Source organism: Amblyomma maculatum, chromosome 8 (genome assembly GCF_055883805.1).
Source record: "Amblyomma maculatum isolate TAMU_Amacu chromosome 8, ASM5588380v1, whole genome shotgun sequence".
In the NCBI taxonomy this organism is placed as follows: Eukaryota; Metazoa; Arthropoda; class Arachnida; order Ixodida; family Ixodidae; genus Amblyomma; species Amblyomma maculatum.
Genome location: NC_139351.1, coordinates 3,878,900 through 3,906,727, shown reverse-complemented (window position 1 = coordinate 3,906,727; position 27,828 = coordinate 3,878,900). Strand labels below are relative to the sequence as shown.

The 27,828-nt window shown below is 44.6% G+C and overlaps 1 protein-coding gene across 2 annotated transcripts in view; it reads right to left on the bottom strand.

Moving 5' to 3' along the window:
- Window positions 1–14,134: 14,134 nt before the first annotated feature.
- The window catches only part of LOC146180461 (NSFL1 cofactor p47-like), a 43,675-nt gene continuing 29,981 nt past the window's right edge, over window positions 14,135–27,828 (bottom strand). For both annotated transcript variants that reach the window (XM_084576058.1, XM_084576059.1), the window contains exons 8-9: window positions 18,731–18,790; window positions 14,135–14,387 (exon numbers count right to left, since the gene is read on the bottom strand). In XM_084576058.1, the coding sequence (XP_084432184.1) occupies window positions 14,255–14,387; window positions 18,731–18,790 (193 nt within the window). In that variant the 3' untranslated portion in view covers window positions 14,135–14,254. The remainder of the gene's footprint in view (window positions 14,388–18,730; window positions 18,791–27,828) is intronic.

Below are 27,828 nucleotides of genomic sequence, written 5' to 3'. Positions count from 1 at the left end.
AAATTAAGAAACTAACGCTCTATCATAAGGGTAAGATGCATAAATGATAAGTTGTCAGAGTTTACGACGTGGTACTTAACAGACTTCACTACTCGCTCTGTCGAAACTAACTGGTCGCTTTTCAAGAATAAAATGCATGAATTTATCACCACATACATTCCCACTATAACTGTTACGGAACGACTCACATCGCCGTGGTTTAACGCTACCCTAAAACGAATGAACAACAAAAAGAAACGGTACTATCGAGGGTCAAAGGAAGTACCTTTGCAAGACAAACAGAACCACCTTTGCAGGCTGCTAGTTTCGAAACTGGGTTTGGGCCCACTGCGGAGGAGGGGCGCGCAGCGGGGTTTACGGAGCTTCTCCCAAACGCACACCCCTGGAAAAGCCGAGCGCCAGGCCGGGGGACGCTTGTACACATTTTTACCGGTGGGTGTCCGGCGGTGGGTTTCGAACTAACCACCTCCCGCAGCCGAGACGGGCGCTCTAACCACTAGGTGTTTAAACACCTCAGTTTCGTGGGAAAAATATCACACCAACGACAAAACATTTCAGACACTTGCCGCCAAAACAAAGAAAAGCTTTTATTACAACACGTTGCCCAACATGCTGCGGACAAACCCTAGACAGTTTTGGAAAATTGTTCATCCATCGCGTAACAATCACTTATCTCTGCTCGATGATCGAAATAATCCTATTCCTGATAAAGATGTAGCAGAAGTTCTGAACTCCGTATTTTCATCTATTTATACTAACGAGTCTAAAGATGAACTTCCTGATTTTCCGCGACACAATCACCCTGTCATGCCTCCCATAACTTTTCATTCCAACGGAATTGCGAAACTAATTGATTCTTTAAAGGTCCGCGGTAGATGGCATCAACTCAAAACTACTAAAAAACACCAAAAATATCACAAGTATCATTATGTCGCATATCTTTCAGCAATCGTTATCATCTGGAGTGTTGCCACAAGACTGGAAGGTAGGCAAGGTGATTCCAGTTCCTAAAAAAGGTTCGCCATCTTCACGCCATAGCTATCGTCCCATATCCCTCACAAGCATTTGTTCAAAGGTAATGGAGCATGTTATCTACGCACACATCGCAAATTTTCTTATATCTGTAAATTTTTTTCACCCTAACCAACACGGTTTTCGTAAAGGAATGTCATGTGACACACAGTTAGCTCTATTTATTAATGGCATTAGTTCTAACCTAGATGACAACATACCAGTTGATGCATTGTTCTTGGATTTTGAGAAAGCTTTTGACAAAGTTCCCCACAGACGGCTTCTACCTAAACTTTCACGTTTGAACCTTGATCCACTCATTCTAACTTGGATAGAACACTTCCTCACTAACCGTAAGCAGTTCGTACAAGCTAATGAATTTTTCTCACCTTTAAGCTCCGTCGCCTCTGGAGTGCCACAAGGTACTGTACTCGGTCCATTACTTTTCCTAATCTATATTAATGACCTGGCTACTGATATAACTTCTAACATACGACTATTTGCGGATGACTGCGTAATATACCGACCTATCGCTAACAGCAACGATACTAAACTGTTACAGAACGACTTGAATTACATCGAATCCTGGTGTAGCAAATGGCTCATGTCCCTAAACACAAATAAGACGTCATTAATTACATTCCACCGTAGACAGTCCTTTCCTTCACCTTCGTATTATATATTTGGCTCTAAAATTTCCGCAGTTGATTCTTATGTACCCATTACCCGTTCCCTCACTTGGTCTACTCACGTCTCTAACATTGCTAAAGACGCCAATCGCACGCTTGGTTTTTTACGCCGTAACTTGCGACTTTCACCTCTTTCTGTCAAACTGCTGACCTATTTAACACTCGTCCGTCCCAAACCGGAATACGCATGCGCAGTTTGGGACCCTCACCAGTCTAACCTTTCCCTCACCCTCGAATCCATCCAAAATCGTGCAGCAAGGTTCATTCATTCAGACAACTCATATCACTCAAGTGTTACTGATTTGAAGACAAAATCTAATCTCCTTTCCCTCCAATCACGCCGCAAAATAGCCCGGCTGTGCCTTTTTCATAAATTTTACCATTCATCACTAGGAAACTGTGCCATCATGCCTTGTCACCGCGTATCCTATCGACTTAATCATAATAAAGTAGTATACCCTCCATCCGCAAATACCACTGCACATCTAAATGCTTTTTTCGTCCAGAGAGCAAAGGACTGGAATCGCCTTCCTGCCGACGCAGTTCATCTCGCTCATCCAGCACACTTCAAAGCATTCATTGAAAGATTCGCCAATGAACTGTAACAGCCCACCCCTCATGTAATACCCCACCAGGGGCATTTGAGGTATAAATAAATAAATAATTCGTCTTATTTTAGCTTCTTGGCGTCTGTACGCCATTGGATCCATAACAAAACGAATTTCAGTTACATTACTCTCTCACAGCCACTATCCACTTCTCTCATCATTCTCTCCAGGTTCTCCCAGCAAGCGGTACGCTTAGGTAAAGTATTCTAGCTCACTTTAGCTTAGGATTCCTTCGCGATTGTTTTGTGGCAGTCTTTCTCGCCGCCCCTGCGCCCAGGTGACGACACATGTCTCAGCAAACTCCATTGCAGGTTGCCTATGGGCGCTAAGCCGACTTTTCACCCCCAGTTCGGCCCAGCCAGGCGACTGAAGCGCCACCGCATCGCGCTTACGTCACAGATCAGGGTTGGCGCGGTCGCACTTTGTGACTATGATGCCGGGGATGCAAATATGCTTTGGATGAAACTCCCGTTTGACCATGATAGATTGTATAAAGAGCTTTAAACGTAGAGCCCTGCGGCGTTCACTCAATGAAACCCAGCCCAATTCCTTTTTCATTTTACTTGTGCTAAGGAAGCGGTCGTAGAGGCCAAGGACAAATCGTGCAGCGGCAGATTATACGCACTCAAGCATCTGTACATATAATACTGCAAACCGTATCCCACACAGGGCAGGCATACTCCAAGATGGGCCTGACGTGTTTGGTACGCCGCCTCGATCTCTAGCCTCCCTATGCGCATGTCTTAAATTGCGCTGGAGAAACTGAGGGATCTACCTGCACTATTCTAGCCACCATACCTGCACTCTCTCTAGCAAAAAAAGAACAATAGGGAGCGTTATTGGTTCTGTAAGAATCGGTATTGGCTCTGTAGGTATTCTATGTGTTGTATCTGCATTTCTATGGGACTTATGCAGAAACTCATAAATCTTATAGACTGGTCCATATTTGTCCTATAGGCAATTGTATTGGTTTCATAGGTTTATCTGTGGGTTGTATAAGAAAAGTATCAGACCAGTGCAGAAGCCCATACATCTTATAGGCTGATACATGCTTGTCTTGACTACTACATATTGGTTCATGTGTCGATACATCAGTATGCCTTTGTTTATGGGTCTTATATGCAGGATTAGTCAGTTGGAGATATTAGGTCTTTTTCATTGCTTCCTTTTCCATCTCGGACACATCCCCAAAACTCACGCATTCATCCCGTTTATTGAGTGTTGCCGTAACGTACAATATTAGCCGCAATAACAATTAAGAACGCCGCGACACAAAATATTCTCACTTAATTCTGCGCGCGGTCTCAACAAACTACGTACGGTTGGAGCCGCAAGACGCGCGACGCTGTTGCTACTGGATCACTGAATGGAGATGGGAAAGCACGCGGATATAGCACGGTTCTGTCGGGGCCCAGCTGAGTCACAATCATCTACATGTGCAGAGCAGGGCGGTGAAATGGATTCAGAGGCGCGCGTCCAAGCAACTGCAACCGCCGCCGAAGCGAGAGGAGTCGACCAGTCGACATTAGAGCACGCGACAAGTACGGCTCGAGCTGCCGCCGCGGTAGCGCGATGCCGGCGGTGCTTCGCAGGTTTCCTTTCTCTCACTCCGACTCCCGCGCAAGCGTTCCCGTGCTCTGCCTCTCTCATCCTCCTTTCCACCACTCCTCTGGGCGCGCATGCGCAGCTCTGTAGCGATCGCTGATCGGGCTGGCGGCAGTTCGGTCGGTGCCCTGTGTTTACAAGTTTTCGCCGTTTTTCGGGGTGCTTCTCGAGAACGTTCCAGCGCACGTTCAGCTTTTCATCAGGTGCGTGTGCACCACTTGCAACTTCGGGCTGACGTTTATACTTTGTCAGTGTATGATGTGGCTTTGCGTTGCAGAATGCCGTTGCCTGCGCGCCAACAAATGAATTTGAATCGCGCGGTGTGATATAACGCAGCGCCGAGTTAGAAAGTTGTCGGCACGATTTCTTGAAAGTATTGATGGAACTTTTTAGCGTTAATCTGTTTTCGAATGTCGTGCGTACTGTGTTCAAGTGGCAGAACCTGTGGTGAGGCGCAAGACGGAATATTGGTTAAGCAGCTACCTCGACGTTCAATAATGGCAGCGCCATGGGCGGCGCCTCCCCTAACTATAGTGTTCTAGAATTGGGAAGTGTGCCGTCTTCGGCGCGCCGCAATGGGAGCGACGTGGTCGCCGGAGCGATGAAAAGCGTAGGTGGCGCTGTCAGCCGTAGGAGCGCATCACAAGCGCGCGCGGCGCAGAGGAAACGCTTGGGGCGTCTGCTTCTGCGGCTCGTTTCCTGCGTGAATTTTGTTGCATCGCGTTGCTTCTCTGGCTGTTGTACTATGGCGCGTTGTTGAGCGAAGAGCGATGATTGGTCAAGCAGGAAAACACATGTTTGCAGAGAGCACAGTAACAGTTCCGTCCGTCTCGTATGACTTTCGCCCCCCCCCCCCCCCCCCCCTTCTTTTACTGAATGCTCTTTTCCTTCCTTTCGTTCTTTCTTCTTGCTCATTGCGCGCTCTTTCTGCTGCCTTCCCTATTCGAACCCTTCCCTTCTCGAAATACACTCAAAGCATGGTTGACTCAAAGCATGGTTCCCTAAGCAACAGCACAGCGGAAGGCCTTCGGGTAACTTTGCAGTCCACAGTCGACCTCGTCGACTACTTATCTGCAAAATGCGGTTTTACATACATTATCACATCGAGACTAAGCCAAGACAAACTAGAAAACCTCTTCGGCATCGTGAGGCAATTTAATGGCTGCAACGATCATCCCACGCTGGCTCAATTTTTAGTGACAGTTAATGATTTTACAACTTAGCGAAGCCCCCAAAGAAAGAAATTGTAATGCTGAAATTGTAAATGCCTTACTTGGAATTAGCCGTACAAGCGAGAAACCTACCCAGCTTCTTTCAAATCCTATTGATGAGCTTGACCGTTTGGTTGACGAGGGAAGGCTCGAGGAGGTCGAAGCTACTTTGAATTCCCTTCCTTCAGATGACCACAGATACGTCACTAGGCACAGTTCTAGCCGTCTCATAGCTTATATTGCAGGATATGTCGCTAGAAAGTTCATGAAGAAGTCAAAATGCAGTATTTGCTCCGCTTATCTCATTTCAAGCAAATCGTGCGCGGCACAAAAAGAAGAAAATCAATTTATCTCAAACTTCGACCACGGAGGTCTTCTTTATCCGTCCTCGGAGCTTGCAAAGCTCGTGCACACGCTGGAAGAGTCTTTCAAGGTTTTTTTTTTTTTTTTTAGTTCAAGAAAGATTAACGCAAATAGCATGCGTGAATTTGCGTTGTTTTTGCAAAGCGCATAGGTTTCCAAGCTTGGTTGCCCTACTCATGACAAAGAAATGACAATGCATAGTGAAGTTCTACGTCCTCATGCTATTGCGTTTTTATGCCAAGTCGCTAAACCAAGAGCAGACCTCTAAAGCAGAGCAGGTAAAGCACCTAAAGCTGAGGAGATGCAAGTAATCGTGTTTGAGAACTTTATTTAATCATTCTGCCTTTCTCTTGTGTGTTTTCAAATTTAGCTGCTTAATTTATTCACGGTCTAGTACAGTTCATTAATATTCTCATATAGTTCTGTACAGTTTTATACGTTTGTACCATATTCTTGCACTAAGTCGCGATTTTTTTTTTCCACGTCGTCCATTGTGTGGTTTCGTTCATTGCTATGTGCTCTCATTCATTCATTTCGTTTTGAGTAGAACTGCCAGTTCATATGTATTCGCCCACATTTAAATAAAGTCATCAGTATAAGCGCTGGCATAATTTCTGTCTTCAAGCAATCTTCGCATACCTCTATGTACATGTGGCGCAAAAAGTACGCTAGCCTAGCCTAAAACACCATTCACTGCGTTTTCAGTGCGTGCGAGCGTCGATGGAAGACTTCAGTCTATCCCGCATAAACCGGTGCATCCAATAATAAAAATTTACATGACCATAGAAATACGTTAGAGATTCGTCATTGAACATCCCGCTAGTGTTCGAGAAATAAAGTACCCAATACGTTCAGGAAATATATCTTGCCGTTGCTTGTCAGTTCGTCGGCAATCTGTATCTTACATTGCCTGCATGTGTATTGCCGTTCCCTGACGACGGCCGCTTATTTTATAGGGAACTAGTTGTTTTGTTCATGAACATAACCGTTTTAATACATCTAGACAAGCGTGGGGGAGCTAAAGCTACACAATTTATTGCTACGCGCCTTCGGAGTCCGATTAAACTAGTGGTGACGAAGGCGGTTCACCCAGCTGTCTGCTCCGCGCTCACTGCGTTCCTCCTGCACACAGCGCCCTCTCTCCTGTCATCGCTGAAACGACCAGCTCGCCGGCGGCAGACGGCACACTTCTCAATTCTAGAACACTATACCCTAACTGCCTCCGCATGAATACGCGCGTTTCTGGTATATATGTGGGCCAATTTTTTTGAAGTCGTGGTGGTATCGCGCTCTTGAAATCGCTTATTTTTCAAGCTGTAACGCAATTTATTTATTTCTTTCAGGTGCCTTCGTATTGGAGAGACTACATCGGGCCGAAGTCCGCAGTCTTGGAATCGAGGGCTACCATGGATGCAGTCAATGTTTGGATTATGTGTCAGTATTCGTTGCCGCTGTCATTGTGGATTAAAATGTGTATACACGCACCTGCTGCGTAACTCATCCCTAGAAAATGGAACATAGCTGCCCTCTCCCTTCAGGTGTCCGGAGAGGTAAACACACGCAGGTACTCGATGAGACCAATATTCCATAGGGCCTACAAAACCAATAGGAAGCCTACTGGTTTTGTAGGTCTATCAGATTATTAACAGCTATCGGTGTACTAGCATTACAGACCTATATGTTTTACCAGATGCCATAGGACCGATAAAACCATAACCTATACGACCAGTAAACAATTGACCTATAAAACCAATACTCCAGCAGACCTGTAAAACCAATAGGCTAGGATACCCATACGACCAATACTCTGGCAGACCTATAAAACCAATATCGATAATCTGATAGGCTATTAGTTCTCTATTGGATTTTTTTGCCAGGGCTTGCTAAACTATTTACATGCGCCGACCATGTACCACCCCCGCACAAAATAACACCTAGATACTTATACGTCGCTTTTGATTGAATTAATTCTCCATAGAGGGAATAATATCTTGGTGAAGAAACGCGAAATCATTTTTTGACACTAAGGGACATTCTAATGATGCTGCACCAACTCTCAATGCGTCTGAAGTCATCCCTGATCTGTGTGGAATCAGTTTCGTATGACACTGGTGTAAAAGGCACAATCATTCGCGAACAATCGCACTCGAGACTTAATCCTGTCGTTAATATCATTTATAAAAATAAGAAACAACAGTGGTCCCAGGACAGATTCTTGGGGCACTCCCGACGTGACCGCCGCAAGACTAGATACACGGAAGGGTTAATATTTAGTCGACCAAGTTTTTGTAGCAGTATTGAGTGACACACAGTATCGAAAGCTTTTTGAAAGTCCAAGAATACATAGTCAATTTGACCTTTACTGTCAATTGCCGATGATATATCATGATAGAATTCAATGAGCTGAGTTGTGCTAGAAAACCCTTTTTTGAACCCATGTTGACTATTGTCGAAAAATGCAAGGGAACTAAGATGTTTGATTATCATTGAATACAGGGTTATGTTCGAGAATTTTACAACAAACTTAGTGAAATCGGTCGGTAGTTTGACATGTTTGATTTGGCTGCAGTTTTGAAAATAGGTACTACTTTGGCAATCTTCCAGTCATCTGGAAGCTTGCCATCTAAGGCTGACTTACTGAAGATCACATAAGGTACTTTGACACGATAGTAGAACAGTGCTTTAATATCCTGAATGAAATACTATCAGAGTCTTTGACACATCTAAATTGTCAAGTAGTCTTGAAATACCATTAATAAGCTCGACTTACGGCATCGTCAGTTCTTGATCACTAAATAATTTGATCAAGAGGAGGTTGTGCGGGATTAAACACAGACTGACAAAATTCATTGAATAATGTCGCCTTATCAGAATCAGTGTGCACGAACCCTCATGCTCCAGATTAGGCACACCCACCTTATCTTTACCACAGCATTTCATGGACGTCCAGAACTTTTTTGTTTTTACTTTTGAAGTCAGAAACTAAGTTGTCAAAGAAAAGTTTGCGGCACTCACGTAGCTTTGTCTTATACAACGGTGTTATAGTTATTTGAGCTTATTAAAAGCATTGACTGATTTGCTTTCTTTATATAGTGAATAGGCTCGCCGTATTCTTCGGATCAATTGAATAAGTGGGCCAGTTATCCAAGGTTTCTCCTTTTTCTTCTCTTTGCTGCATGATGTGCTTGGTACATGAATGGTCAGTTAGGTGATTAACTTTATCCTTAAATATCAACCACAGGTCATTGACATCTAAATGCTCAGCCATGCATTCAAACGACAAGCTGCTTTCAAGAGTCTCAGAAATTTGTGTATATTGCCCTTTATTGAAAACAAAATGTTCCTATATAGGAACATTGGTTTTAGGTTTCGGAGTTAGTGACAAGGTTAGCGACCACAGCATGGTGATCGCTAATGCCAGGTATACAGCAAACATCAGATACAAAATCAGGAGTGTTGCAAATGAGCAGATCAGGAATATTAGTTCCACAAGTTGGCTGCATGACATGTTGGAAAAAACCAAGTGTGTCTGACTCAGATATATATCACTTTCAGTTCATAGTAATTGGCGTTATTCTCAGAACACAAGAACATTCTCCCATGTGGCATCAGGCAAGTTAAAATCTTCTCCAAAAACAACCCAGTCGGTGGAAAAAGTGCCGGCTATTTTGCGCAACTGACGCATTACATCCGGAGCAGAGGACGGGGGTCAATAAAAGGCATCTACAACAAAGCTTGACTCTTGCTTGCAATAAATGGCACCACACGAACTCATTTGAATACTTGTCAATAATTAGCTCATAGCTCTTAAGTACTTTCCTGATAAGAATAAAAACAGCTCCCCCGTGTCTAGATCGATCTTTGCGATACACATTGAATGACCTAGGAAATACTTCGCTGTCCACAATGGTACCATATATCTAGCCATGATTCAGTCCCTATGATATCAGCGTCAACAAACCTTATCAGGCCATCCAGCTCGTCAACCTTATTCATGGCAGTGCGACAATTCACAATTAGAAGAACAAAGTTGCGCACAGTGCATGTTTTTTGAGTTACGTCAGGAGGGTCTGGTAGATGCTACTTGCTCTAGCTCCCCATCTTCCCATCAATAATTAGCTTGTCGTAGGTAAGTTTAACTGAGCGAGCCCCGTGATCTTTTTGCGCATCTGCATACCGCAGCAGATGTTCGCGCTTATTACGAACTTCACGCGAGTAATCGTTACCGCGATTGAAATACCTCTGCTATTGAGACGTCCCTTAGTAGCTCTGTGTTCTCTGGTCCCCAATATGTGGTAGATACACTCTCTAACACCTTGTCTATGCTAAGGTATCCGTTGTTCAGTTCCTCTGAAATCTGCGGCCATGCCCTGGTATTTGTGAACCAGTCCTTTCAGTTGTCGTTGTGCTGCCATCTCAGTTTTGTAGCGATCGAGAGCTACACTAGGCCAGCTGCTTCGCCGTGATCGCACTGACCTTGAGCCGTGTATTTATTTATTTCACAACCCTCAGGGTGGGTGCAAAAAGAAAAAATATATACATGTTAAAAAGTACAGGCAAAAGGCAAAAATCATGATGCAGACGCTTGTTCGATGACATACTTGGTGATAATTGCTTGAAAGATGATGCGTCTTCAATGCAGGCGATATGGGGTGGAAGGTGGTTCTACTCAGTGCTAGTCTTCGGTAAGAAAGAATTAAAAAGCACATTCGTTTTACAAGTTGGGATGGCAACTTTATGCAGATGATCACAAGTAATGACACGTGGGATGATATAGAAGAAAACAAATTCCCGTTTTAGTGTCTTGTTATGAAAAAAAATTCTGTGGAAAAGACCGAGGCATGAAATATTTCTACGAACTGCGAGATTAGTCAGACCAAGTTTAGATTTCATTAAAGAAACACTAGCAGTGCGAGAATAATTGGAAAGGATGAAGCGAGCTGACCGATTGTGAACAGATTCTATAACATCGATTAAAGTGAGTTGCGTGGGGTCCCACATATTGATAACACATATTCTAGTTCTGGCCGTATTAGTGTTTGGTACAAAAGTAGCTTCAAATGGGATGGAGCCTGAGAGGTTTCTAGCGTATGTAACCAAGGGCACGGTTTGCATTGTTAATAACATATTCTATATGCATGCGCCAGGATAAGTCGTCAGTGATGCGAACACCCAAATATAAGATAAAGCGTTTGCTAATGAAACTCCATTAATCTTGTAATGGAATGTTTTAGACTGGTTAGATTGGCATGAGATGGACATAATATTGCACTTTGATGTATGGAAAACCATAGACCATCGCTGACACCAAATTAAAATGTTAAGATTGGACTGAGGAGGGATTGATTGGCGTTAACATTATGTATTGCACGAAATAGAAGTCATCAGCGAAAAGTTTAAGGAAAAAGTTAATGCCAATTGGAAGGTCATTAATATACAGTAGAACCCCACTATAATAATATAGTAAAAACTCGGATATAGTTAAAGTGAAACTAAAGTCCCAGTTCATCTTCCATAGACAATGGTTATTTTTGCCCCATTTTTGGCAAAAATCGGTTACAGTGAAGTGCGCCTGGCCGCGGCGACGACTATGATATGACATCGCCGCCCGCGCGCTGCCTAGAATCGCGAGCAAAATATATTTTTGCATTTGAAAAAAAAACAAAAAAAAAAACACAAAGTGGCCTTTTAAGTGGCTTTACCATCAGGCTTAGCAGCATTCAGGAGAAGCCTACTTTACGGAGACCTTACAGCCGTGAGGGAAAGCATGCAGTTCGTAGGAAAAAAAAAAGTAAAGCCGTCTACAAACATGGAAACGAGGCGGCGCAGTCCGTTTAGAAAGTAAGGGAGAGTAAAAGTGCAGCAAGAAATCGGGAAGGGGAAGAAACAGGCGAATATTCACAGTACTGTGCAGCACAAAGCATGAGGCAGTGGAGGCAAGAAGTGGAGGTGCAGCGTGTACGGTCTTGCAACACTTGACTGCCATGCGCCTTTTAAAAAACAGAAACAGCAAAAAGTGACACCGTGTTCATGCGAGGCTTTGATTTTCACATGAAATCAAACTCAATTCGTAGCCATGTTGTTCTCATGCTTAAGAGGTACTTCCACTAGATGTAAAACATTTCTATAACCGAAAAAAAATTACACGAAGAGATAAGAGAGAGATGGAAGCTATATCAGACGTTTTTCTTTTTTTTTTTTCATTAAGCAATAATACGTGTTCAGTAAGTGGCCATTTAACACCAGACAGCATCTTCAGGACCATGTCATAACCAACCACTGATATGGTAAAGATTTTCGCTGGTCCCAGTGACTTTAATATAAAGGGGTTCTACTGCATATCAAAAAGAGTAAGGGACCCAAGAGAGCCTTGGGGTTAAAAGAGTAAAAAGGACCCAGAACACAAACCGCTAGAAGAGGAGCAGGAGGTCGTGGGAGGCGATAGCTGGCATGGCCAAGCACTTATTGGACGTAGGGCTTCCAGACATTACTTTTGGCAGAAGCTGCCAACTCGGGCCTCTCCTTTCATATGGGGCGATATAACCAACCTGCCAAAACCTTTGCATTCACCTTATCCCGCAGGCACGTTCATATGGCTCGGTCAAAGCAGGACTTTATATGTTGGATGGTAGCTTACGTATCGCGTCATCATGGAGGTGGGAGTGAAGAGAGAAAGAGGTGCCGTAGTGGAGGGCTTCGGATCACCGCGCAACAGATGCTTTCACCTCATCGCACTTCAGTGGTCAAATTAAGTGCCTTTAAGGACATAGTTTTCTGTCCTTAAATCTAGAATACCAACTAGCCCTACAACTAACTCTACTAAAATTAAGTGCCCCTTTGGCATAAGGCTGAAACCATAGAGTAAACTAAGTGCAAAAGCCATGTCTTTACTTTTAAGCCAAACCTAAACATAGCCATGCAGATAGCTCTCATGTAACTCCAGGTTTAACCACAAGCTAAACCACAGCTAATTTTTTCCTGGGTCTAGTAAGTGGCGCGGATGTTGCCACATGATTTTACATCCATGCTACCCATTCACTTCATCGCAAATCTGTCCCCAGTGCTGACTCTGAAGTTCGTTCGCATACTCTTCTGTCATTCAAGTGCTGATATTCTCTTCTTTATCCTCCTATTGCGCCTCTGCTTTTTTCACCTCTTCATAAGGCTCTTGTGGGCATCCCACATGTGGGCCAGCCTCAAGTCTGTAATATCATTTCCGGTGGTTGGTGTGTCTGTGTGTATTACATCACTTTCGAGTCTTTCAACCCATTGATTTAAATGAGATCTCCCTCGGAGCGGTTCTGTACCAGATTTTTCTTAAAGTATCCCAGTCAGTCAGCTTCGTTTTGCGCAGAGTCTCCTTCAGCAGCCTGGGTCCACATTCAGAGTTTGCGTCATTATCGGAAGTGGTGGCAACCAAACTGACATCCGGTGTTTCCACCAAACAGATGACTCGAAATCAAAGAGATCGCGGTACTTTCGATAATGATGCAAACTCAGAAGGAATAGGGACCCTGGTGTGTATTTCAATCTCTTGATATATCGCTACCGAAGGTGTGTCATGTACTTGACCAGTTTTTAACTTCTAGGTCTCTTATTTTCTCCTCTCCCCCGTTTCCTTCCTTATGGTGTCGAGCTTTGTTAGTCCAATCATTACATAGTAACAATCGGATTTTGGATTCCGAGCTTGACCCAGGCTCGGTGTTGAAGGTTGAAGGTTTATTTCCGCAACTGGTGTTGCGAGGACAGCCAGGGAAAAAGCTGTATAAACAGCTTGAGATGTCCTGGCTTCCTCTTACAGAGCAGCATTGACGGCGGCGGAGTACAATACATCAAACAAGATGTGAGGAAAAAAAAAGTGTTCAAGTGTCTCAAAAGAAAGAAGCGTAGATGCCGACTAAGTGGGGCGGAGAAAGACGCTGCTCCATGAATTGCTATTATGTAACCCTCAATATGATGAGATTTATTGCACATTAAATTTAATTGCGATTTGTTGTCGATTAGAACAACACGCGATTGACAGTACCTATATGACACGTGTGAGTAAAATCTTCGCGCACCAACACAAGCAATCGCAATGCACACGCCATATGAACTCGCCTTTTCTGGAGTGCAGGCCTACAAAAGCTTCGAAAAAGCGCCACAACAGTCGTATTTACAGTAAGCAATACATTTCAACGCACTGCGCGCCTGTTTGGCAGCCTTTCCCTGCACCTGCGCACTCGTTTCGAGTGTCACAGCTTCACCTGCACCAGCACTGCATGCTCACACCTCCGTAGCACTTTTCGTACACCACGAGTGCCTTTTCCTTCCGCCAGGATCAAGCCAGCGTTGTCGGGATTGCCAGTCAGGTGCCCAAACCAATAAGCAACCTCAGTGGAGCAGTGATAAAATTAAAATTTGCAGGCTAGTAATATACCTACAAGGGACTACTGTGCCCACTCTTTACTGCTGACTATCTGCAGGTACAGCAGTCATTTCGCAGTTCTTCCATGAATTAGTCAAGTCGCGTGCAATAACACAAGGTATTGCTCTTGCCTCGGCAAGCTAACTTCTTGATTCTTTTAGATTTGGCATTTTGCAGGAAAGGTGATAATAAAGGCTTCCGCAAAGTAAAGAGAGACACAAAAAGACATTCCCCAGAAAATACACTTCAATGTTCATCTTTATTGTACAACGCACTTGTAGAAACTGTGCTTATAGAAATGTGCAAACGTTGACGGATTTTTATTAGGTGACGAGCACCTCTCTACACCACCAGGACACGTCACTTCAGGCGCTGTACAATGACTGCATTCAACAGGTTGGCGTCCTTGAGGGTCACTTTGTCATCTGCCAGTTCCTTGTGCGGGAACGTCGTAAGCAGCACGAACGTCGCTGCCTCGTACTCGGGCCGAGCTCTGAGTTGCCACTCTTGTTAAAGATAGACCGCTTCAGATGTTTGCAATGGCAAAGGAGAACTGTGCTTTCTTTGGGAAGGCCAATTTTGAAAAGTTATACAGTAACAGCTCATTAACAGACTTGTACATAATGTTTCAGACCTGACTGCTTGCTATAAGTAATCGGCAAGTTTTTCAAATTGTAAGCCATGCCAGCATGCCGTGGCCTGCAGAGGACGTGGGGAAGAGGTGACTCGTCGGCACCGGTATGCATGCAGCTAGAAGCTACTATTAGACTCCTCCCAACAGCGTGATGCTCATTCGTCAGACACCTGAGACGCTCTGCATTGCAGCCCCATCCAGCAGTGCAGCCAAAAGAGTTTCACCAATGCAAGCATCAACAAACGCCATATACTCTCTCTCTATCCCTCTCTCTCGCTCACCCTTTCCATTTCCACACTCCTCTTGCATTTATTTTGCTTTGAGAAGTTGGCTTTGAACCTTGCAAAACTGTGCCTAGCCAGGCTAGAACTATCACACGACCTTTCTTTTTTTTTTTTTTGTGCACAAGCGTGGGTTTCACAGACTCTGAAAACAGCTTCGTGGACCCCCATTTCAGAAACAACATTCTCTAATCCTTTTTTTTTTTCTAGTGATCAATTACTAGCCTAATAAGCTATATTCTTTTTTCCATCAACAACTTGTTGAGAGCAGCAGATCCCGCAGTTCTGCAGCCTCACCGCCTAACACAAGAGGCAGCAGCCCTTCATCCGCCACCTGTAACAGCAGGACCTTCACGTCCTGGTGATGGTGTTGTGTTCACCCACAGCGGCCGCCATGTAGTAGAATTTGTGACTGAGGGGGGAGATACTGGGGTCACCGTCTATTGACTTACCAGTGGCACCCCGCCCTCTAAGTTGACATGCTGAAGTGACAACAACGTGACCATGTTGTGTGGGCGTTCCCGTGCTGTTGTACTGGAAGGCGACCACCAGCCACAAATGCCGGCAGGGAGAGCGAGGCAACCATGCCACTCCACAACAGAACACAAACTGCTTTATTCAGAGCACCCCCGGCTGGGCTTCAACTTAGAGGGCACCACTGGTAAGTCAACCTCCCCCTCTCCCCCCCTCAGTCACAAGTTCTGCCGGTCCAACCCAATTAAGACACAGCATCCAAGGTCGTCTATCGTCGAAACGGAGCAAGGAACAATTCTGCAGTGGAATAGTCCACACCTTGTTCCCTTTGTGCTGAGGGCAGTAGGTCCTGCACTTCTCCAGCCTCATCACTTATCACCTTAATTAACCAATGCAAGCCTTGCGGTGCCCAAAGACAAGCTGCTTTCTTAGTACACATGAAGCCCAGGAGAAATTCTCGTGAGATATCAGCTTTTCCAGGATTGATTAGGCACAGTGCACGAAGATAATGCACTCCACATGCATGCTGGAAGCGAAATGTGCATCACATTACAACACCTACGCAAGGCAGTGGCTGGCAGCTCTCTCTCGCAGACTCGTCGGAAAAAAAAAGGAATTGGTAGGGCTAAGTTTTGTGGCTTAGCACATCAATCAGTATAAGCTGAGCGGCATTTGCAGGCAAATGGTGTGGAGTAATTGAAAGCACTGGACCTATAGATCCAGAAGCGCAGGCATCTGGTTCGATCTCTATCTATACCTGCTCTTTCCTACAACGACAAAGCAGAATGGTCTGAAAAATTGCTAAGGCCTACGGCATGGCACGGCTGCCCAAGCTGATCAGGTTACAGGTTGACCGATGGAATCCGCCACTGCAATCTACAACTACCCCCCTCCCCCCACTCGCCCGGCTAGCTGACCTAAGGGGAAAGTGAATAAGGGAGTAATTACTCGTTGACATCCACCCAAGCACAGCCATATACGGCTACAAAGGAAAGCTGTGCAGCTTTGTCAGAAAAAACAGTACTGTATTTACTTGCATAATGCTCGCACCCCCACACATTGGCTGTCAAAAATTAGAAATAATTTTTCCTTGCATAATTATTGCGCTACCAAAATTACCACTGCGAGAGTCTTATGGATGGATGGATAGAATATAGGAGCGTTCCCTTTGAAACGGGGTGGCAGCAGTTGCTATCGTGTTCATTTTTTTCGCCTATATCTTAATTATTACTTTAGATTGGTTAACTATACCATCATTCTATTTATTGAATTTTTCTTTCTACATTATTGACATTATGTCACTTTTCTGCTTTTAACCCACCAATCATCCAATCGTTTTTTGCTAGCTTCCACAGCAGGTTCATTCACCAAATTTTTTTTGTAGCTGATCTAGCTTCAAAAAGTAGGGCACTGCCTCTTGAGTTATCAAAGAAAGCTTCCTTCCTGATCTGCCTTTTCCACTTTATGGATGAATGGATGGGATATAGGAGCGTCCCCTTTGAAACGGGGTGGTAGCAGTAGCTATCATGCTCATTTTTCTTTCTATATCTTAATTATTGACTTAGATTGGTTAACTAAACCATCATTCTATTAAATTTTTGTTTCTACGTTACTAACATTATGTCACTTCTCTGCTTTTAAGCCACCAATCTTCCAGTCGTTTTTTGCTGGTTTCCACCGCCGGTTTATTCACCCGGCCACTGGTACCTCTAAACCCCAGAGCTTCAGGAACAGTGATTGCGCCTGCATCAACTTCCGGATGGATACCATTACATTCGAGTATAATATGGTCAATTGTTTCACTGGAGTTACCACATACAGCACATGCGTCATCTCCATTGTTAAATTTCTTTTTGTAGCTGCGTGTTCTAAGGCACCCTGATCTAGCTTCAAAAAGTAGGGCACTGCCTCTTGAGTTATCAAAGAAATCTTCCTTCCTGATCTGCATTTTCCACTTTCGGTATAATTCCACACTCTGTTTCTTTCCCATCGAATTTATCCAATTTTTACCTTCTGTGTTTTTCACTTCTTGCTTAATGCTCTTCATTTCTCCGTTCTTGTGATTAGCATACTTACTAGTTAGTTTCCTAGTTCTTTTCCTCCATTGTGAGTGAACGCTTTTTAAGTACAGGTATTTAAGTACTTTAGCTGCCCATTTGTTACTGTCCAATTTCCTCAGGCGTTCCTCATATAATATTTTACTCTGAGCTTCCCGTTCTTCGAAAGATGCCCAGCCCATATTTCCCTGTACCGCCTCATTTGTGGTTTTGCCGTGGGCACCTAGTGCTAATCGTCCAACGCATTTCTGATTTATTTCTAATGTCGACTGTACATCTGATTTTAGGCACAAAACTGCATTTCCGAAAGTAAGTCCAGGCACCATAATTCCTTTCCAAATACCCCTCAAAACCTCGTACCTGTTGTATCCCCACAATGCCCTATGCTTCATTACCCCGGCATTTCTTCGCCCTTTGGCCTTATGCGATTGCTCATGCTTTCCAATGTATGCCAATCCTTCGTTTACCCATACCCCCAGATATTTATATTCTGCTACTCTAGGTATTTCATGGCCTTGTATTTTAAGACCCTGATCAGTTGAGCCACTGAAAATCATCAGACCCGACTTAACTGCGCTAAAACTGAAGCCTAGAGCATCCCCTTCGTCTCCGCAATACTTAACCAGAGTTTGCAATTCTTCCAGACTCTCAGCTAGCAGCACAATATCGTCTGCATAGATCAACCAGGGGAGGCGCTGCTCTACCGCCTTTTCACCTAATCTATATGACAGGTTAAAACCTAGGTTACTGTCTTGTATTCTCCGTTCCAGGTTTATCATATAAAGCATGAACAGCAGCATAGTAGCAAGCGCCATCTTTGAAGCGCTACTAAAACTAGCTGCCCTAGTTGTGTGCGCATGCTACCAGGCGGCGATAGCGTGCTCGGGTATATCATCATCATCATCATAGGTTACGCTCGTTGAGTCGTGTAGTCTCCGTTCCGCCATTTTATAAGGTGTTTCTGTGTCTTGTTGTCACTGATCCTTCGTTCCATCCGTGTTACTTGTTTTGTTCCACCATCTACTGTGTTCTTGGTGCCGCATCGTGATAGGTCAGTACACAAGCTATACAGCTGTTTTTAAGCTGAAAACTATAGAGTATGCACTAGAACAAGGCAACCACGCTTCTAACAGGCACTTTGGCCCATCACACGGTGAATGGTGTGACAATTTGACGCCAGCTGAGTGGCTTCAGCGCCTCGTGATTTCATCCCAGGAATTTGCCGGCACGCAATCTTTTGTTCTGCACATGCAGAGTACCACTGCACACGCGCAGACCACAATATCATTCTAACACTCTCCTTCAGCATTGAGATGCAGCAAAAATCGATCACAAATTCCCAGCACACAGACCTTCTCACAATGTGAGCAGCAGCACCAGGAAAGGATACGTCACAATGTACCTGCGGATGTCCCCAACGGTATGGGAGTGGTTCATGCGGGCAACCAACCTGGGGGAGCGGAAGAGAAAAGAAAGAAGTTTGTGCTTAAGTTCAAACGTTATACTCTCTGCTCTTTGCTTGAGTCACATGCTGGCAGACTCTCGGTAACACAAAAGACAAGCACTGTGAATCGGTGATAATTTCAACAATGTTTTTCCACCAGCAACAAGCTAACACTATGTTTTATGACTGACCTTCTAACACCCCTAAAATCATGCTCACTGATTGCAAGAAACAATGTGGATGGATGCTTTGTGAGCTATGTCATCCAGTCAAAACCCTTTTGTAGTTTCCTTTGACCACAGCTCACTTGATGCGTTTGCAACTGTTGCGAGCTGTTGAAAGCAATTTGTAACAGCGATGTCAGCTTCTGTAGAAGAAAAAGTGGCGCTTTGCAGCAGACGTTCAAGCTTTTACAGCGCAGAAAAGAATTCCATCTTGTCAAAGAAGTTTGGCTACTGGAACACAAAAAGATTTGCAGTGAACTCTGCTTTAGTAGTCTGCAAATTTGAACTTTCACTGTGATCACTGCAAAACAAAAAAATCACTTCCAATGTTATTGCGATCTTAAGGGGGGACGCGGGCTTTGAAAGTCGAAAAATCGCGAAAAAGTCGACTTTTCAAAAAGTACATATCTCGGCTGTATATGTTATAAACTACCTTTTCTATAATTATAAATGCCTAATTCATCGTGGAACTGCTTTAAATTAAATATACAACTAGGCACGGCAGCCCCAAAGTCGCGAGCGAACGGCAAAAGTACCCAAACTTCGCGCGTGCGTCATTTCTCTGTCGCTGAACCGAGCGCCGCCATCTTGGTCTTGTTTTGTTCGTGAATGCTAGCCCTTTTCCATATTGCCTTCGCCGGCGGCGTCCGCGGCGTAGTAGAAGCATGGCTCGCTTGTGATTTGGGGCCTCACAGGGATTGTTGAGCTTCCCGCGTCTCGAATTCGGGCTGTGATTGGACAAAGCGCGTGCTCCGTGAGAATGCGGGGGATCGCGCGACTGCTATTGGCTGCTGCGCGCGTTGACGCGGTGGCCCCTCCCCGACGCGTCGTCTGCTCCGGCTTGCTACTGAGCTGGCGTTCTTTGTACGCTCGCTAATTCACTTCACATTTCACCATTTTGAGGTCGCCGTGATCATCGCTCGTTACGAATTCTGGTGGCGTGTTTTGAACGGTTATATGCACTTTGTGGATTATTGCACGGTCGGCCACGATGCGCGCTAAGAAGTTCAAAACACTGCATACGTCGTCGTTCTGTGAACGCCGTCCGAATCGCGAAGTTAGTGAAAAGCGTTGTCAACAGGCGCAGAGACGCTTTTATTAGTGCTGCTTCTGCTACACCACTACTAGACCGACTGCGCTGCCACTTCCAACTGCGTATCTTTCGCGTCAACGTAAGGAGCCGGCATTTGAAGCGTGCCTGCTGTACCGACCATATCAACCTCGGCGATCTCGGCCTCCCGTATCGCGTCTGTCATCGCAAGCGATAACGCGTCGTCAGCGTCGTCGGCTGTTCGCATGAAAATGTACTTTCCGAGGGAATCGGGGAGGTGGAGGCACAACATGCTGCAGTGAAAAACAAACTTTATACTTGAAAATGCTGTTTTAACCTTCAAGGGCCATTTTCTCAAAATGAATTTTTTTCATAGTATGGTTGCTTATTCCCGCATTATTTCTGGAACCGCTAATCGGATTCCCACCTGTTTTTTTTTTATTGTGTGCCTGAATAAAATTTCGAGGGCAAGACAAGCTCATTTTTTCAAATTATTGAGTCTGGAATTTATAATAAACAATCAAAATTAGGCTAATGCAAGTCCAATTAGTGGCACTAACCTCAATGCACTGCTAAAATTTTTCGGCAGGGAAAATAAGAAAAAGGGCTCTGTCTTGCCCTGTGGTACCTATTCAGGAACCTTCATAATGAATTTCATAGTGCCAACACATTTTGCAAGTTCACCAGGCATGGAACAAGGAACCCATGTGAACCATTCTGATATACTTCTCTAACTTAAGTACCAATGTGCGCAGCTCCATGAAACCTTGCAGTTATTCAAATGGCTGTGCCTACCCTGAAAATTTCATTCAATTATCTCAAGAAACAACAAAGTTGGTATTCAAAGGTAGCCTCCCCCCTTAAATAGGCAGCCTACAATGAGCAAATGGACAAAAAGATCTGCTGAATACAGAGCATTCATTCAGGGTGAAAATACCTGGATGCGTGAAAGAAAAAAATCTCCAGGAAATGAAAAAGTGATTGAAACTAAAGCCAGTAGGATCAATTTCTTGATTGCCTTTAATAATTCTCAAAGAACAGGAAGCTGTTATTGTTTGAAAAATGATATGACACAGCTCAAGAAACAAAGAAACTGTGGGCTCCAATGTGAGCAGCACTACCCACCCTAGCAACGCCTGGAGAGAGCAGCGCTGGCACCCCAGTGCCAGCCAAATACTGCTTTCTGAGTGAGACGCATGATGTTCAGTTTAGAGCCTGCTTAAAGGGTCCGTCATACTCATATCAGTCTTAGGCTCACAAATGTTGCCACAATTCAATAATTATCAGCAGAGTGATTCTGGCAGCAATGCAGAACCCGTTTATAGTAAAATCACTCGTACCAGCAAAAATCTCTAATATATTAGCATCTTTACTATATCAGCTGTTGGTGATAATATGGCCCTGAAGATTTTTTTTTTTTGAAGTTTGGCAATTTAATTAAACAGCTACTTACTAAACATGTCTTGTTGCTTTATGAAATACAGACTCTAAAATACCTTCCATCATCTCTCTTGACATCTTTCTTGCAATTTTTTGTTTTTCAATTAAAAAAAGTTTTTGTTTACATCTTGTGGCAGTACTTCTTTAACATGAATGCAACGCAGCTACAAATACAACGCGTTTGATTTCAAGAAAAAACAAAAAACAAAGCCTTGCATGAACCCGGCATCGTCTTCCATTGTTCCTGTCATTTAAGTGGCAATAGGTGAGAAATGTGCGTGACAGTCGAACGCAGCAAAGCTGCAAACTTGGAGCCTACTCACTTTTCCTCCGTTGCCTTTTGTTTAGAGCTTTACAGTACTATGAATGTTAAGCCGTTTCTTCCCTTCCCTATTTCTCACTGAACCATTAATCTTTTACTTTCTGAATGGATTCATCTTTCCACGTTCATAGCCAGCTTTACATTTTCTTCCTTTGCACCGCATATTTTTCCTCACGGCTTCAATGCCTACGTAAAGTTGGCTTCTCCTCAGAGCTAGTAAGCCTAGTTGCCATCTAAAAAAAAAAAAAGAGGGGGAGAGAGAGAAAGAAAACTACTGATTACAGTCTCATTTTTTTAGTAAAAAATATTGCCTAACGATCATGAATAGCGTGTGAGTGGCAATGTCACTTCGTTAAAAGTATGTCACCGTGGCAAGACGCACTTTATTATAACCGATTGTTATCAAAAGTGTCTTTAATATAAAGGGGAAAACTTGTACAGTTGTCTATGGAAGATGAACTGCGACTTCAGTTTCACTTTACTATATATCCAAGTTTACTATAGTGGGGCTCTACCATACTTTCTTATCAGCACACCAGCAGTGCTAGAATGACGTACAGTCGAACCTGGTAATATCGAACCCGAATATATCGAATTTTGGTTATATCGAACTCACGAAATATCCCCTTGAAAATCCCAAATAAAAGTATAGGAAAGCCGCGTCATATATCGAACTTAATTTCGCCAGTCGTTCGATATATCGAACTCCGCACCACGCACTGGAAAGTGTGCCTTCCGCAAAGACGATCGCATCACCCTTGGCCGTTTGCCGCGTGACATTTTCAAGCAATGCGCGGAAGGAATGAGAAGGAACAGTTCGGCGACGGCTGGTCTGGGCAGCGCCGCGCCCATTCCCCAAAGGCGCGCGCATCTGCAGTTATCGTTTCCCGCGCGCCAACACATGACGTTTGCAAGCCATGTGCGTGGGTGTGCCCATTCTTTTGCCGAGCTATCTCTTTCCTTCAGCCCGCGCTACGCATGCGCCAAGCCAGCTCAGCCTGTTTTCAGACAGACGTCGGATGCTTTCTCCAGCATGTGTTGCGAACCCTCTGCGCGCGGCGGCTGACGTGGCTATGGCGCCTGCGGACGTTAAAAAGCGACAGCTCTGTTTCATTTTTGTTTTTTTTTGTGAGTCACCCTTTCTTATCGTTGTGCTGTTCAGACATTAAGCGGCGGCAATTTCTTTTTTTCTTTTTTTCTTTTTTTTTTTTTTTTTTTTGCGGGAGTCTTTATCCTGCATGTATGAATCAACGAAAGCACGCGGTCAGCTGCTGCGATCATGACGCCCGCCCCAAGCGCGGCGTGGCTTGTGCAATCAAGCCATCATGGGCACTCTGCCAAGTTCGCTCCCCACCACCGCAGGAGTTATCAAAAGATAAACGCGCCTGGACGTTATCGCTGTGCAGCATCTTGGCACGCTGCCAAGAAATGAGCTGTGGATGAGACCACTGAAACGGAGTGACCTGTGCCATCGACATGCAAGTGAAAACGCTGGCGATTTCGGCAGCGGCGACACAGAAACCTTGTTTTGAGCTGCCGCGGTGGCTCGAGCGGCGAGAGGGACGCAGTTCCAACAAGTTTAAAATTTTTCGCTCTGTCGCTGCCGCTCATCGCCGAGATCGCTCAATCGCTTGCATGTGAACAAGCTGGCCTTTACGCATTTTTTTTTTTTTTTTTTCAAATTCTCGGGTGCAAAAGTGGAGGGTGGGTTCATTATGCGAGTGGGTTGATTACGCGTAAAATACAATATTGTTTTTTCGCATCGTAAGTGCCGTCACAAGCCGTTTTCCGTATATCGAATTATCTATATATTGAACTATTTCGCGATCCCCTTCGAGTTCGATATATCCGGATTCGACTGTATTAGCACCTAGCGTTGGCAGTTGGCTAAAATTCCATACGAAAATTTACACTCACGCGTTCACAAGAATGGTAATCACATCCACAAGGAAGAGCGATTTGTCCTGCATCTCCCACATTCCAAAGTTCAAGCTGGAATAAAACTGAGTTGAGCTAGTTGGTGCGTCATTTTTTAAAAAACCACACAGCACAACAAACGAAGGACAAGCGAGTAGACAGGAACAGCGCTGGCACCTACAATCTGGTAAGCTTCTGTGTGCAGCCTAGCTAGTCGAGAGTGCAAATGAGACGGAGCACTTAGTCGACGTTCTAGCAGTTCTCTACATTTTTCATGAGTGAAAAGTGTCCGTGTGATAAGAAACTGATTGCCAACAGTAAGAAAACGAAGAAGTGATCACAAAAGTGGACTAGCCGGTAAAAAGAGCAAGAAATGTTCACGCCCAAGCAGCACTGCCTGACAGTAATAATGAGACCAATTGTGTTAACAAGACAAAGTGTTATTGATGGTGGTTCAAGTTCCTCAAGGCAAAAAAGTTTGAGAATCCTTGCCACAATGGGAGACTCTGGATCGAATGACATAAGCAAACAGCACCAATCATACCTGACCTGCCAACAGCCAGAAGTGCACATGAACCACAATGATGGCACTTGCCACATTCACTGTGGTCGGTCAGGTCGCCTATGCTATGCAGCCACGAACAGTCACACAATGTAACCTCAGGAGAGATTTCATTGTGAGATCTAAAGTACCGCATTTGCACGATTCTAACACGCACCTTTTTTTCCGACAATAATCATCATCATCAGCCTGAATATACCTACTGCACGGCAAAGGCCTCTCCCATATTCTTCCAATTAATCTGGTCGTGTGCTAGCTGGATCCACTTGACCCCTGCAAACTTCTTAAGGGGAGATGCTACTCGAAAACATTTTTTTCTTAATATTGATGCTAGGGGAATGAAAATTGCACCACTTATAGAGATTGATCTCCTCTTTCTAAATACGCTTTTAGTTTTAAAATAGCTTAATGCCTTCATATTCTAAATGCCATGCATAAGTGAAAAACAATGCATGTTTGTGCAGCTGCTGTACAGAGCAGCAAGCATGGTAGGGCAGAGCCAACTAGTTCTTTTTGTCCCCAACACTCCACTGAGTGCAAATAAGCAACATAGCAACATTCCCTTGGCATGCAATGTTTTGAGACAATTTTATATCTGGTGCCTTGTTTTTAGTGGCTAGAACAAGATAATTTTTTTAATTTGCATGCCCAAAAATACTGCTGATTGCATTTAAACCTAGATACTTGCATTCTACACATCCTAAAGATCATGCATGCCAAATTTGGTGTTGATTGAACAAAAATAACGACATAAAATATTGTGCACAAAACCCATATTCGGCCCAAAATAAGAATTTAAGAAAAATGCGATTTAAGATACAAAAGCTGTTTATTGCTGTTGTAGCAGCACACCTGCATGAAAATTGCACACAATGCAGGCCAGGGTATCATGATACAGTGCACAGTTTTAGAATTCACCAGCATCATATGTTGCTCCCACAGTGACATTGTGAGCAGCATTCTCAAGACGTGCTTTCTTCGCTAGCTAGCGATGCTGAGACCTTGCTTCTGTCAGCCACAGCTTTGTAACCACAAGGTTCACTTTTTTTGTTATGGCATTAAACTCCTTATGGTGCACTTGTTTCGGCTAACCAAGAATCACACAAAATCGGGCAAGTTGATTGTATCCAGCACCGATAATGCGCGCCCCAACCACTGCATTGACGTTCACGACGAAAATCTCCCTCGGGCTGGCTGAAGGGCGTCGTCCACCGGAGCTGTACATCGCGACGAGCACGACTACGACACAACGGACGCGGCACACGCTACACTGCTGCAACGCAGCTCTAGAAACGACGAGAGTCCTTTTCGCTTCTTGGCCAACTCGCGAACGGAAAGTTAGCACCGTCCGCGCTCCCGACAAACTAGCTGCTCCGCTCGCCAGTGCGTTTGCGGCACCGATCTTGCCGATAAAGGCACTCGCCGTACTAGGTCTCCTCAACGCTCGAAGTTCTCGAAGATCCTTATCTTCTTATCCAATGCACTGACGAAATCGCCTAAGCTGTCGCTGAAACTTCAATGCCCAGCCGGCTCCGAGCCGTCAAAAGCGTCGCCTCCGCCGAGGTTAGGCCTAGCTGCCGCGGACGTCTCCACTGCACGCTGTTTCACTTTGCCGGTGACTTCCCTTGAACGCGTGGTTTGACCGGTACTTTCGACACCGAAAATCATGTTTCTTCTCGGCTTCTATCGCAGCGAAGAGCACGAAGATGCGTGAAATTTTGAAAATACGCCGAGAGAAAACTAGCGGGCAAGCGTGACAGCGAGCTACGCGTCGCATGAAGAGCAGACGAGCTATGGCCGCTTCCCACGCTGACAGCCAATGGCGTGGTCGAAGTCACACCACGTGATTTAAATGGCCAGTGAAAATGCTAGGTTTGGGCTGGCGAAACTTTTTTTTTTTATTACATGCTGGGGGTTTGTGAAGCGGCAAAGCCAGCTTTAGGGAGAAAAAGCGTGGGCCTGCCGCCTTGCAAAATTCCAGTGGCGTGCGACGCCGCGATTTGACGCGTCACGCGCTTGAACATGGGTCATATCTGCCCCTTCTCTAGCCACTTTGAGTGCTTTAACAGACTTTTTAAATAATTTCGCGACTGTTTTCGGCTCTGATTTTTTTATATAATAAAGAGGAAGGATCAGTGTTGCTATAACAGTTAAAATCACAAAAGTGACTATTTTACTAAAAATCGCCGTTTTTCGACCCGCGTCTCCCCTTAACCTCATCCGCCCACCTAATTTTCTGCCGCTTCCTGCTACGCTTTCCTTCCCTTGGAATCCAGTTTGTTACTCTAAGCGACCATCAGTTATCCTCTCTTCGCACTACATGTCCTGCCCATGCCCATTTCTTCTTCTTGATTTCCACTAGAATGTCAGTAACTTGAGCTATTTCTTTGACCCACTCTGCACGTTTCCTATCTCTTAAAGTTTAAAAATAAGTGTTTAAAAAAAGAATAAGCGTTTAAATATACATGCAAGTTACAATCTGACTCAAAACCTCAAAACCAAAACAGAAAACTCAAAATGAAGCAGCTCAATAAACCACCACATTGCCATCAGTATCAGCAAGCTGATCAGCTTCCGGTGAGCCACCTCTGTTTTTTGGTTGAGTGTTTGTCCAGCACTGGCACTTGCTTCTTGCACAGTATGCAACGAAGTCGCATTCTTAACGCGTTTCTTTGGTTGCTTTCGCCCGAACTTGTGCAAAGAGCGGTACTTCTTCGCGCCTGGCATGAATCTCGCGTTGCACTAGCGTGGTCGGCAGAAAGACAAAATGGCGTCGCTGGGAGTCCGCATTTCAGGGCTAGCTTGCCGGAACCAACCAAACGACGCCATTTTGATCACGTGCCTTAACCGGCCAATAGTAGCGCGCGCTGCATGCTATCTTTTTGTTTGTTTTTTATGGGGAAGGCGGAGCGCACAGGGTTGCTTTCCGAAAGAAAAAATAAGCCGAAAGCGCGCGCTTTCGAACGAGACCAAAATCGCCGCGGTGGAGCGCGTAGTTCTCATGCGCCGGGCGATCGAAATTGGGTGTCGTTTGTCCACAATTTAAAGGGCAGTGGGTGTGGTACTGCATTTTTTAATCGCTATAACTTCATAAATACGCGGGGTATAAGGATGAAAATTTGCGTGCAGATGCGGAATGGTGCGAGGAATACGAAAATGAAAAAATTGAAAATCCGCATTTCGGGCCGATTTTCGGTGCCAAAGAGCCGTGTCCCCCCTTAAAGGGATACTGAACAAAAAAATTTGCCGCAGAGATTTCTAGCGCAGATGGCAGTTATCGCATTGAGAGTGACCAAAATAACACACTTTATAAAGAGAAATGAGCGGAAAGTACATTAATGAATATTTCTCAAATTGCTGCACCTAGCGGCCTTCTGTGAAAGCTCTGACAAAACCGGACACCACGTCACTTTTACCTGCCTCCCTCTTGCTTATCCAGCCACCCCCATCGCGAGCGATCGCACCCGCTCATTTCTCTTTTCCTCCGTGCCACTCACGAAGCGCGTAGACGAACACAGTGCAACGCGG